This window comes from Sphaeroforma arctica, assembly GCF_001186125.1.
Source record: "Sphaeroforma arctica JP610 unplaced genomic scaffold supercont1.661, whole genome shotgun sequence".
NCBI lineage: Eukaryota > Ichthyosporea > Ichthyophonida > Sphaeroforma > Sphaeroforma arctica.
In genome coordinates, this window is record NW_014039897.1 from 32,942 (window position 1) to 45,516 (window position 12,575).

The window sequence follows — 12,575 nt, forward strand, 5'->3', positions numbered from 1 at the left end:
AAAGCGAGATCGAGGATTCTTTGTGTACCTGGGGTCTGTCGGTGATATGGTACAAGCTCAAGAGAAAATTAGCGACAATATACCTATCAGTCAACCACGCAATCAATACAGGATGTAGGTCCCTATTCACTGAACCAAGTACTATTTAGCTATAAATAAATCGTCAGCCAAACTTAGCTTCTAAACTTTGTAGTGCGTTTCAAGCCAACATGATGCAGAATTGTTTCACTACAAGCAGCGGGGGCTGGCGGTGACAATCAATGTCTTGAAAGTAGGGAACGAATGGGAATCACCAGCAACATAGAGTAGGTATCTGTATTGAATTTTGCAAAGGCAGGTGCTGGGAAGACTAGTTGCCTCATGAAAGAGTCTTGTTCACGAAACACATGGGCTTATATTGTAATGTTATAGGTTAATACGAACACAGTGAGTAGAAGAGTAATGGCTTTAATGTAAGCCCGGGAAAATAAGTGAGTCGTTGAAGTGGGAATGGTTATTACGCACAAACTTGTGAACTTGGTGTCGATTTAAATTCAAATTAATAAGCGATCGCATATGATCAAAGGCAGTACTTGCTGTCCGGAATCCGCACAGACTAGAGAGTGGTTCGTCATAGGATGCATTTTTACAATAAAATTAATGCAGATTTAAACGCTGTTCATACTCTGCATATTCTTTTGCCATGCCTCATTTTCAAAATGACACATACACAATTGCGACATGCCCCCGCTGTGCCTGGGTAGATATTAAAACGCGCACTTTGCATGCCTCTAACAACACGAAAAGGCCCAAGCCGGCTAACCCAGCATTGCCCCTCCCCCTCCCTCGGATCTGCATCCCGTTCTTATGACTAATTGCAGGCTTCCGGTCAGATGTTCAGCACCCTAACTATTGCGTTAGATGTGGCAAAATCTATCTTCACGTTTACATACCACTAACCTTTTTTCGTCGAGGCACAGGTAAAAGAATAATCACTTTACTTGCAATTTAATATGGTTACTATAGCTTCTCGTATAAAACGGTGAGAATTTAGAAATATCACCAAGTGACTTGCTTTCTTTCTTTAGAATTTGTCGCCTGGTGGCAAAAAGTATTGCAGTAATCTTAAGAGTAATTTTTCACACCAGCGCGTGGTATTTGCCCAGTTTGACCCGACACAGAAATGTAGTTCCTCCACTTCACCTCCTTCTTTTAAAATGAGCTAAATAAACCGGCAGTACTTCCATCCCCCACCTTTCTTTAATATAAGCTATATAAACCGGCAATACTTCTGTCTCCTAGCTTTCTTTAATATGAGCTAAATAAACCGGCATTATTTCCATCCACTACCTTTCTTTGATATGAGCTAAATAACACGGCAATACTTCTATCTACTACCTTTCTTTATTATGAGCTAAATATACCGGCATTACTTCCATCCACCACGCTTCTTGAATATGAGCTAAATGAACCGGCATTACTTCTTTCCATCACCTTGAGCTTAATAAATCGGCTGTACTTCTATTAACAGCACTTCGGCAGGATTCCACGTCGTTAAACTTACTCAAATGCGAGCTATTCATTCATGAGTGCTCGATAGTTGTTTCAGATTGTGCGATAAGATTCAATTCGCCCATGAGCCTCTGGAGGGAGAAAGAAAATGAAAAATCTATCTTCTCCCTCTGACACTTCAGAGAGAGCCCTGTCCTCCAGAGGGTCATGAATTGGCCTTTGAACTCGCAACTCAAATACCAGTTAACTACAATCTTTAAGTAGCTATAGAAGTATTGATTGAAAGAATATGGTTTACACATAGATCAAACCTACATGATACTACCCAGCCCAGTACACGATGATCCTCAGGGCAAGGACTTAGCCTCTTTCGACAAGAAACTATGAAGCCGACGCATTTTCTCTCATAAATTGGTAATTAATAATGAACATTAAATCGTACATGTCAGAAAATCAGTACTACCTGACCCAGCTACCTTCTTCAGAACAAGCCTCTTTAGACAATAAATACTGGAAGCCGAAACATTTTCTCTCATGAAATGGTAAATACTAATGAAAGATCATATATATTAATGAAAGATCAAGTCGCACATGTCAACACTACCAAGCCCAGCACATGATGATCCTCAGGGCAAGAACGTACTATCTTCAGACAAAAAAACTGAGGAAGCAGAAGGATTCTTTCTCATAACACGGTAAATATTAATGAACGTAGATCAAATCGTACGTGTCGGGAACTCAATGCTACCCAGCCCAGCGCAATGACGATCCTCAGGGCAAGGACGTAGCCTCTTTAGACCAAAAACTACGCAGCCGAAGCATTTTCATTCTTAGAACGGTAAATTATATTAAGAAAATAGATTCAGACGTACATTTCAAAGAATCAATACTACCCAGCCATCACATGATGATCCTCGGGGTAACGGCGTACACTTTATAGACCAAAAACTACGGCAGCAGAAGAATTTTCTGTCATAAAACTGCTTTGTTGATAAATATAGATCAAATCGTACATCTCAGAAAATCAATACTACCCAACCCAGCACATCATGATCCTCAAAGCAAGGACGTAGCCTCATAGACAAACCAAAGGAAGCCGAAGAATTTTCTCTCGTAAAACGGGAAAAAATACGAACATAGATCGTACTCGTTAGAAAATCAATGCTACCCAGCCATCACATGTTGATCCTCAAGGTAAGGGCGTAGCCTTTTTGACAAAAAAACTATAATTCCAAAGCATTCTCCCTCATATAGCGGTAATTGTTTGTGGTTGTCGATCAAATCGAACAATTCAGAAAATCGTTACTACCCAGCCCAGTACATGATGATCCTCGGGACAAGCACGTAGCATCAAAGACAAAAACTATGGAAGCCGAAGCATTGTCATAAAACGGTAAAAGTTAATGAAGTATAGATAAAATCGTACAATGTCAGAAAATCAATACTACCCACAATCCAGCACATGATGGTTCTCAATGCAAGGGCTTAGCCTCTTTAAACATAAAACTATGGAAACCGATGCATTTTCTCTTATAAAACGGTAAAAAACTTTATTTCGCTTGTGTCGATTGGTGGTCATGTCGCCACTATAAAATACGTGTGACTCTCGGCACTAATCCCATGAAGAGGCGAGCGACTGAGTCGGCTGTGAAGCGGCCCTAGTGCAGGCAATCATATCGTATAGTGATCAGACGTAGATGGCTGTTTTACTTGCTGTCCTTAGGTGTTCCTGGATTAACCTGTGCAAGCATTATTCTTCATCCGCGACAAGCATCGCATTCGCTAGTCCGAGTGTCAAAAGAGGATAGTTTCGGAAGGCCATAGTGTGCGGTTCCACTGTGAGCGACCTAAAACTTGCAAACATAACATGCTACCGGCGGCGCAACCAATACAAGGTATCTCTACTACCACTTGCCTACATACGTTAGCCTGATCTGTCCAGTGGCAATCAGAGCATGCACACCAACATGGGTAACCATAGCAACGCACACTCTTCTCAAATAAAATTGAAGCTATCTCCAAAACTCGTCGAATGAATATTCGTTTATCTGCTCAACTGTTTCTGCAGCAACTCACGCTCCAATTTCTCGAAGGCCTCAGTACTCTGAATTTCGTGCTCCTCAAAGATCTGCTCCACTCCCTCAACCTTTTGGATAAGAATAGGAAAAGAACAACAAAACTTGAGAGACACGCTCCACTCCCTCAACCTTTTGGATAAGAATAACAAAAGAACAGCCAAACTTGAGAGACGCGCACAACTTCCTCAACCTTTTGGACAAGAACAGCAAAGAACAACCAAACTTGAAACCTTTCAATAAACCGTTTCAATGCACGCAACACGCCCCGTAACACGGCACAGGTTCTGCGACTGCCACCTGACTGTACTACCGCTACCATGAGATTAAGCACTTAAACGTTTAGAGGCGGTGGACACTCATTTGTTTATCCCATTATAGCTTGAGCATACAAAATGCAGCATCATTACTGGATGAGTCATGAAACGCTCCAGTATACTAAATAAATAGATGAAAACTGTAATAGGCAAGTAGAGTTGTACTGCGAATGATAGAATAGGAGGATTACATAAAATAATAACAGGTGATACATTGGCATAAAAGCTCCATACGACAAAATACAGCACCAACACAACGCAAACGCCAAACACCGATTCAACCCAATTGAAAGAGGACTTCCGCCAAGTTATCCAAGCACACGCACTTAAACATAACAAATGCCAATCCATAGCGTATAGGGAGAGCAATCACGAATGGAACTACTGCCATACCCCAGGGATGATGTGCATCAGCATATTCTCCACCCAACCCTATATAAACCCTAAAACCCTGCCATACCTCAGGGATGTAGTGCATCAGCATGTTCTCCACCCCACCCTTCAGCGTAGCCGTAGACGACGCACACGAACCACAGGCACCCTGCAAGTGTTGGTGTATGCAAAATGGACAATAATAAGTAGGGTGGATGCATCAAAAAAAAATGCCAAGGCTTGCATAAAAAAAGTGGACATTGATAATAGGCGAATACAGGCGACCTAAAACGCTATTGAGTATTGACTGCACTGTGATCAAGTATGATAGGCATACTCTGCAACGGAGCATCGCAGCTGCTGTATGTTAATCAGTGTCAAGGTACAACCCGCCCCACACCAAGTGACACGCACCTACAACGTACGATTATGCGAGTGTAGCAGGACATACGCCGCATTCAGCAAAACCATTTGCAGACCATACAAGGCTTTTCCAATTTGAGACCAGATATTGCAAGACAAACTACTCAAAAACACTACAAGATATAACGTCTGACTGTAGTGAGACATACGTGTAGCTTGAGGTAGACGATGCCGTTCTCCATGTGTCCAAACGAGATGTCTCCGCCATCCTGTATGAAAGAGAAATGCACATGTGAACACACTCGTGTAAGAGAAATGCACATGTGAGCACACTCGTGTGACACACGATCAATGCACACGTGAGCAAACTCGTGTGGGCCAGACACACGCATGAGGTGCCGAAGGGACAGCTCAACGAGTACTAACGCTAAGCAAAGGCATTCCCAGCCTACGTCATCTGGCGTGCGCGTATGTAACCACAATATAACACCGCACAAAACCACAGACGTGTTCCAGAAACGGTTTGGCTGGATACCAGACTAATGCTTCTCTGATATCTACAGGTAGTAATCCCGCCATGTCACGTGCAGAGTGAAGACCCATTCTTCAAGAACACCACATATACAACATCGCATGCTAGCGAGACCTATCCCACCCCGAAGTAAATCCAGTCACCACCCAATGCTTGGAGAGAAAAGGCCCCATACAAGCAACACATACGTGTGTCAACTATTTGGCACAGTGTTCCCATGCACTCACCATGCTTGCACGGTAGGCTAATTAGGTGCTGTGTTATTTGCTAGCAATTCGTGCTCACGAGGTATACATGACTCACCTCCTGAATGACGGGACGGATTCTGGTGTCCAGCAGTTCTTTGATCATGATGACAATCTCGTCATCATCTTCTGCCGCAGACCCACTGATGTCCACTCCGTCTTTGAACACGGGCACACCACTCGCACAGAAATCCATAATGGCCGCAAACACCTCGGGCTTAACCTGAACAACAAGGGCAAAAATAAGGAGCAAAGCACCGGTCAATATGGGACAAGTAGGATAATAGACACTTCTGGCTTAGCCTGAACAACAAGGAACAAAAAAGGGATAAAGCACCAATCAATATGGGACAAGTAGAATCATAGGCGATGTATGAATGCAATTAGCAACACCGGACGGTGTGGGTTTGGTGTCGCCATCGAAAGGACAAATGTACCACATAACATACCTCATTCCACGAATACTCGGGCGCTTTAGACACGGTCAGGAACTCATCGGCAAACATGACATTCTTCACACCCTCCACCATGAACAGACTCATGGCCAGGGGCGAATTCACCGAGTCCTTGCGCTCGTTGAAGAAGTATGTCTGTCCGCTTTCCATGATGTTTTGTCTGTGATGGGACGGACATGCTAGTTGTGAGCATGCTGCGACTATGGATTAGGCCGACTATTCTGAACGTATAGATGACAATCTGAATGTATAGATGACATTCTAATGATAGCGATGACATTCTAATAATAATGATGACATTCTAATGATAGTGATGTATGTATAAATCATTTATGGATCATAATCCACGGGTAGAGATGGCTCTTCAAACTATATATAGACCACATTCTACAAATAGAGACGATTGTACAAACTATGTATGGAACACATTCTACAAATAGAGACGATTGTACAAACTATGTATGGAACACATTCTACAGGTAGATATGTAGGTACAGACTATATACAGAACACATTCTACAGAAAGAGATGGCTGTACAGACTATATATGCGACACATTCTACAGAAAGAGATAACTGTACAGATTATATATGCGACATATTCTATAGGTAGATATGTATGTACAGACTATATATAGAACACATTCTACTGATAGAAATGTATGAACAGAGACTATATAGAATTCATTCTACAGGTAGAGATGCTTGTACAAACTATATACAGAACATATTCTACTGATAGATCCGTTCTACAGGTAGAGATGCTTGTACAAACTATATACAGAACATATTCTACTGATAGATCCGTTCTACAGGTAGAGATGCTTGTCCAAACTATATACAGAACATATTCTACTGATAGATCCGTTCTACAGGTAGAGGTGCATGTACAGACTATATATAGAACACATTCCACAGATAGAGTGGCATGCACAGACTTCCATCGCATAAGCCAACCATCCTGAATATGTATCATACACTGCCAGCGTTGGCTGTATCTTCATCGTAGCTCCATAAATAAGCTAGACAACGTATACGCATGCTTTGTATACAAACAATCGACAGATGCTCACACATACCCTGGGTAGAATTTGAGCGAGTCTGGGTTTGGTGTATCTTGGGTTTGGATGAAGAGCGTGCGCTTTTGCATTGCCGTCACTGTTCAAATAAGGTCACACTCAAGTGTTAGTAGAACGAAGCGAAGGACAACACGGATGTAGAGGTGCACCAAACTGTGTCACACTAAAGTGCTAATAGACATATGGAAGGAACAAGACGAGGGAAGCACGTGGTAACTAAATTGAGTGGTTGAACCTAAATATATCACAATAAAGAATTGATAAATATATATATATACATATATATTTATATTTATATATATGTATATATACACACATGTATATACATGTACTATATATATATATATATATATATATATATATAATATATATATCTCTATATATGTATATATATATGTGTGTGTAGATATATAGATATATAGAGGAATAGATTGTATCGGCTTCCTATAACTCAATCAATGTCATGATTGCTTTGGCAGCTGAGACTCACAACACGTAGTCAAACGGTTTGAGAAAACTTCATACCATATTACCCACGCAACTATGCAACCTCAACTATGAATGCGTTGTTATGATTCACGTTTCAATAAACAGTTCATTGTCCAAAGACCCCTGTGTGGTGCGTGGTACGGGAGCCTTCATCACGTATCAACTACATCATACCAGATCAACACAATAGAAAGACTAACACAATAGACAGACTAACACCTTAAAACAACCAGCAATAGTCTCTGAGCACGGCCGTTGCGTTGAATACACACCTGCATAAGGATTAACTCTGAGCGCAGAGACGCCAGGGCGAAGGGAAGCTCGGGACATTGACGATAACATCCGAGGGGCTCCCAGAGCAGCACTAGAAGGAACAGCCCCAATACAAAGGAGATGAGTACAAGGATGACAAATACAAAGCAAGGGCACCGATCAAGTGAACAACCCCAATACAAGGGAGATGCGTACAAGGATGAGAAATACAAGGCAATTACAAGGCAAGGGCACCGATCAAGTAAACAACCCCAATACAAAGGAGATGCATTAAGTGAACAAACCCAATACAAGGGAGAAGCGATGATGAGCAATATACGGCAAGGGTACCGATTAAGTGAACCATCCCAACGAAATGGATAGGACGATAAGAAATACAAAGTAAAGGCGAACAACTGCACGCCTCAGTGCAACATAGTAAGTAGCGACCACGTGACACTCGCCAAACCTTTAGTGTAAATGGTTTTAACAAACCCCAATGTACGTGCTACGAAATGCCCCAACGAAAAGAAACCAATGGTTACAGCATGGACAAAAACAGATGCAGTGCAACAGAAACAAGCCCAAAGACGGTACAGGTCTAACGAGTGTGAGCGAAGTGAATGAGAGATGCACCACACAAGCCCTGTATGTACACGTCAACGCACTCAGAAGAATACAGCTACACGAGAGTATCTGATTCAGCGATGGACCGAAGGTATAGACAGTCCAGCAGTGTAATGAGATTAACCATGTGGTGTGCAATACGGGAAACGAGACCAGGCGTCGCCTGTGCATAGCTGCTAACATCGACCGCATCGGTATACGTGGTGTGTACGTGTAAACCTTTCTGTAGGCATTTAAAAAGATCTTATACTTTGATTTGACCGCGTGTATTTAAGCATTCTTATACATGTATATGTATATATATATATATGTTCATACCTATATGCGCAAACCAGTACAAAAAAATGGTGCACACCGCGAGATGCTTGTATGACACCAGCTAAATCAACTCAGCTCAACTCAACAAGTGCAACGGACCCACTCCATACCACTTCATTCCATCCCATCCAAATCCAATACTCAAAGACACTCGCACGAACCACGCAATTACTACATACCGAGCCGAACGCTGTACCATAAGATGTGCTCTAGACGCACCTCCGCGTATGCACCATGACGCTAACAATGATCGAGACATTATGATTATGTGAGGACGTAGTTGGGTGTGTAGGTTTATGGCACTCACTCGCAGTATGCGGTTCTTAGTTATACGAGAGAGAGCGGTATGATAATGTCAATGTTAAAATAATAAATCACCACTGAGGCACTGGGCTAGGATGGAGAGGATTTATGATTTCGTCATGATAAATTGTTCGGACGTACGTCCGACCTAAATATTTATAAATTCTCAGTAGAGTGTAGACTGTAGACTTTAGAGGCCTACTAAATACGACCAATGAGTCATGCTGTATTAGCGAACGAAGTTCGGAACCTTTTACTTTAGGGTTTAGGGTTGATTGGAAAAAAAACAAACGAGCCAAGCCACAAGACAAATAAAAGTATACCAAAATACAAACATACAACTAAATACAAACATACAACTAAATACAAACATACATACATTTCAGTGCGTACACTGTCTTAGGTCTCTTGGCTTACACCTACTACCCTATCACTACAGCCACCCACGACTGAAAACCGATTTAAGAAACTGTGCACGTCACCCACCTGAAACTCTATGAGCTAGACACTGTGTTATATCACCCAACCGCTTAGTAGTAGCTACGGAATATAATTACTTAGGATACACCCTTGCTGATATGTTTCATTGTACTTGCCATGCTATTTTTTACTTATATTCCCAAGTCTTCCGCGACTGTTCTATATAGCACAAATAAATTTTGAATGAATTCTCTGTCTCTTGTTGTACTATCTTGAAAGTAACCTATAAATTCCCTGTCTCTCGTACTATCTTGAAAGTAACTTATGAATTCTCTGTCTCTCGTTGTACTATCTTGAAAGTAACTTATGAATTCCCTGTCTCTTATCGTACTATCTTGAAAGTAACTTATGAATTCCCTGTCTCTTGTTGTACTTTCTTGAAAGTAACTTATGAATTCCCTATATCTTGATGTACTATCTTGAAAGTAACTTGTGAATTCCCTGTCTCTTGTTGTACTATCTTGAAAGTAACATGAATTCCCAGTCTCTTGTACCACCTTATTTATGAAATTCTGTCGTCTCCCTTACCATTGTAAAGCCCATTCAGCTCAAGGACAACAGTCGCACACAATACTCATCGGCTGTCTCTGCATATGTTGCCCGGGAGCAGCATATCAAATAATCGGGGCCGATTCTATATACTTTCCCAATGCGTCAAATTGGTGATAGTACAAAGATCTATTTGTGAGTGTCTGCGTAGTATAATACGCTTTGTGTTTTATTTGGCATACACACATCGGGTTGTTACGTACTGGCCAATATAGAACTTTGTCAAGCACATAGAAGCCGCACATAAAGGCCAAAAAAATAAGCCTTTTTGCGTGTGTTAGAGCATTCTCTGCGGTAAGCGAATGGATTAAGTTCGCTTGGGTTGAAATTCTTGGCGTCATAGCTATGGTCCACCCTAGTGCCTGGGGTTCATCTCGATCTGTGTCAGAATCACACACACACACAACACGGTGTTCATCTGTCCCGTTGCTATAGACCGAAAGGAACACGTTCAAATAGCTCTCGCAAGCGTTTGACATCGACTACAAATTGCCAGCCCACGAGTGTATCAATGGTGCTGCGTGATTGCAAAAATTTGCGTAATAATCAATCGGCCTATTGCGTAATAATCCATTCCTTCCCAAGGCTAATGGAAAGGACGTAATAAATGAAGGTTTTATTTGGTAATCACTACTGGACGCTCAATGTAGTAATCCCTACCGAAGGCTTTCGGGTGTGTACGAACTACACTGTGAGCGCCGGCCAAAGCATCGCAACCTTTGCAAGTGAGGTCCACAGACACACTCACAGTGGCATGTGACGCCTACAGGCATACTCAGAAGCTGTGGCTGTGCACAGTTGCGCTTGCAGTCATTGCAGCTCATGCAAAGACAGTGTCAATTCATGACAGGTCAAGACAGTGTCAATTAATGACAGGTCAAGACAGTGTCAATTCATGACAGGTCAAGACAGTGTCAATTCATGACAGGTCAAGACAGTGTCAATTCATGACAGGTCAAGACAGTGTCAATTCATGACAGGTCAAGACAGTGTATATTAATGACAGGTGACAGGAATCAATCTCATACGAATCAGTTGGGACTAATCACCTCTAGTGAGAGACTCGGTGACTATTGTCAACCAAGATGGCCGTGCCAAGCTACTGTGGCGTTCAGGGAACAGACCATCAATGCCACAGCGAGTGCTTGGGGCATACACATGCACTCGGAGACTCTTCCCTTGCAGCTCAACGCACTCAGCATGGTTCATTCTCACGGGTTATAAATGTACTGTCAGGATAGACACGACCGCCAATGGATTTTCTCGGGTGCGTGTGCACACCATCTGCCATTAGCACGCACAGGTTGACGAAGCGTGATCACACCCACACCCACAACACACACACCACCGAGCAGCATAGAACGGCAGCGAGTGCTCACCCGTGCAGCAGGCCAATGCGAGTGACAGGGACAGTACTAACACTACGCCAGCAGTGCTACAGAGACAAGGGCCGCAGCCACAAACAGTCCCACAGACATGGGCATACGCACGGCTGAGTTAACGCGTGGCTGTGAACAGGCACTGGCATGGGCTAAGCTATTAACGGTGCCCTCTGGCGTGTTGGTGATGAGGTTGGTGTTCACATTGTTTTCTGTTGATAAGGGGGGGTTTTCGGAAATGCTATTAGTGAACAAATGGAGAATGGTAGCGTATTTTTTCAGCAATGAGCGTAGAGAATATATAGATATATATATATATATTATACAGACCATAGCACACAACCCAACACATTCACGCAGCAGATGCATGCCACTTACTCATAGTCTCGGCCAGCTGCTGTATAGTAACATTAGTGCCATTGCGCAGACTGCTCTCCCAGAAGATAGCCGCCAACCCCGCCACCAACGGACACGCCTGTGACGTTCCACTCTTAATCAACGCACCCTCTCCCGTGTACGACGCACTGAGGATGTTCTCTCCCGGGGCTATTACATCCACACACGCACCCCAGTTGCTGAAGCTGCTGAACTCATCCGTGCGCCCGGACGAGGCGACGGAGATGGCCAGTGCAGCACTCGCAGGACTCTCCAGGCACGCGTCACTGTTACTGTTGCCCGACGCAGTCACCACGAGAATGCCGATCTGTGGTTGGTAGTGGGGTACTAGTCGGGATTAGTGTGGGCAGGTGATAGGGATGCATGACTGTGGTTGATAGTGGGGTGTTAGTCCGGATTAGTGTGGGCAGGTGATAGGGATGTATGTGGAATTGGCCAGAGTACTACGAAGATCATATCAATGCCTACGGTGGTATGTAAATACAGCGGACAGTTTGTAACGCGTGAACACTTTCAGACCATTCAATACAGAAGCACCACACACGCACAAACAGGCACAGGCACGGGCACAAATTCATATATATATATACATATCCATAATCATATATATATATATATAAATATAAACATGAGATCAGAACACACCTCGGCCATTGTCTGGACATATTGGTTCATGGTGTCGCTGTACTCTCCACCCAGCGACAGGTTGATGATTGTGGGTCTTCGAGGATTTTGACGACTGACGACGCCGTATAGCCATGTCATTCCCAGGAGAATATTGAGCGAAGACCCAGCCCCCTCTCTGTCCAAAACCTGCATTCATGAATACAGATAAATATAAATATAATGATGTA

At 42.9% G+C, this 12,575-nt stretch overlaps 2 protein-coding genes across 2 annotated transcripts; both read right to left on the minus strand.

Moving 5' to 3' along the window:
• Positions 1-3,025: 3,025 nt before the first annotated feature.
• SARC_07897 (hypothetical protein) lies at positions 3,026-9,028 on the minus strand. The gene is made up of 8 exons (XM_014298149.1): positions 8,794-9,028; positions 7,690-7,781; positions 6,929-7,007; positions 5,845-6,010; positions 5,454-5,618; positions 4,828-4,887; positions 4,344-4,424; positions 3,026-3,637 (listed from the first exon to the last, which is right to left on the minus strand). The coding sequence occupies exons 1-8, from the start codon at positions 8,871-8,873 to the stop codon at positions 3,536-3,538; spliced, it is 825 nt and encodes a 274-aa protein (XP_014153624.1). The 5' UTR covers positions 8,874-9,028; the 3' UTR covers positions 3,026-3,535.
• A 1,478-nt stretch (positions 9,029-10,506) lies between these two features.
• On the minus strand, positions 10,507-12,536 carry SARC_07898 (hypothetical protein). The gene is made up of 3 exons (XM_014298150.1): positions 12,367-12,536; positions 11,704-12,028; positions 10,507-11,537 (listed from the first exon to the last, which is right to left on the minus strand). Exons 1-3 carry the CDS (start codon positions 12,484-12,486, stop codon positions 11,368-11,370), a joined length of 615 nt encoding a protein of 204 aa, XP_014153625.1. The 5' UTR covers positions 12,487-12,536; the 3' UTR covers positions 10,507-11,367.
• Positions 12,537-12,575: the final 39 nt, after the last annotated feature.

Coding starts and splice junctions, on each gene's coding strand:
- SARC_07897 (XM_014298149.1), bottom strand. CDS start 8,873: ATGTCTCGATCATTGTTAGCGTCATGGTGCATACGCGGAGGTGCGTCT. Junction 7,008..7,689: donor CAGAGTTAATCCTTATGCAG/GTGTGTATTCAA, acceptor TTATTTGAACAG/TGACGGCAATGCAAAAGCGC. Junction 4,888..5,453: donor TCCGTCCCGTCATTCAGGAG/GTGAGTCATGTA, acceptor TCTTTCATACAG/GATGGCGGAGACATCTCGTT.
- SARC_07898 (XM_014298150.1), bottom strand. CDS start 12,486: ATGACATGGCTATACGGCGTCGTCAGTCGTCAAAATCCTCGAAGACCC. Junction 12,029..12,366: donor ATGTCCAGACAATGGCCGAG/GTGTGTTCTGAT, acceptor TACCAACCACAG/ATCGGCATTCTCGTGGTGAC. Junction 11,538..11,703: donor GCAGCTGGCCGAGACTATGA/GTAAGTGGCATG, acceptor CCTTATCAACAG/AAAACAATGTGAACACCAAC.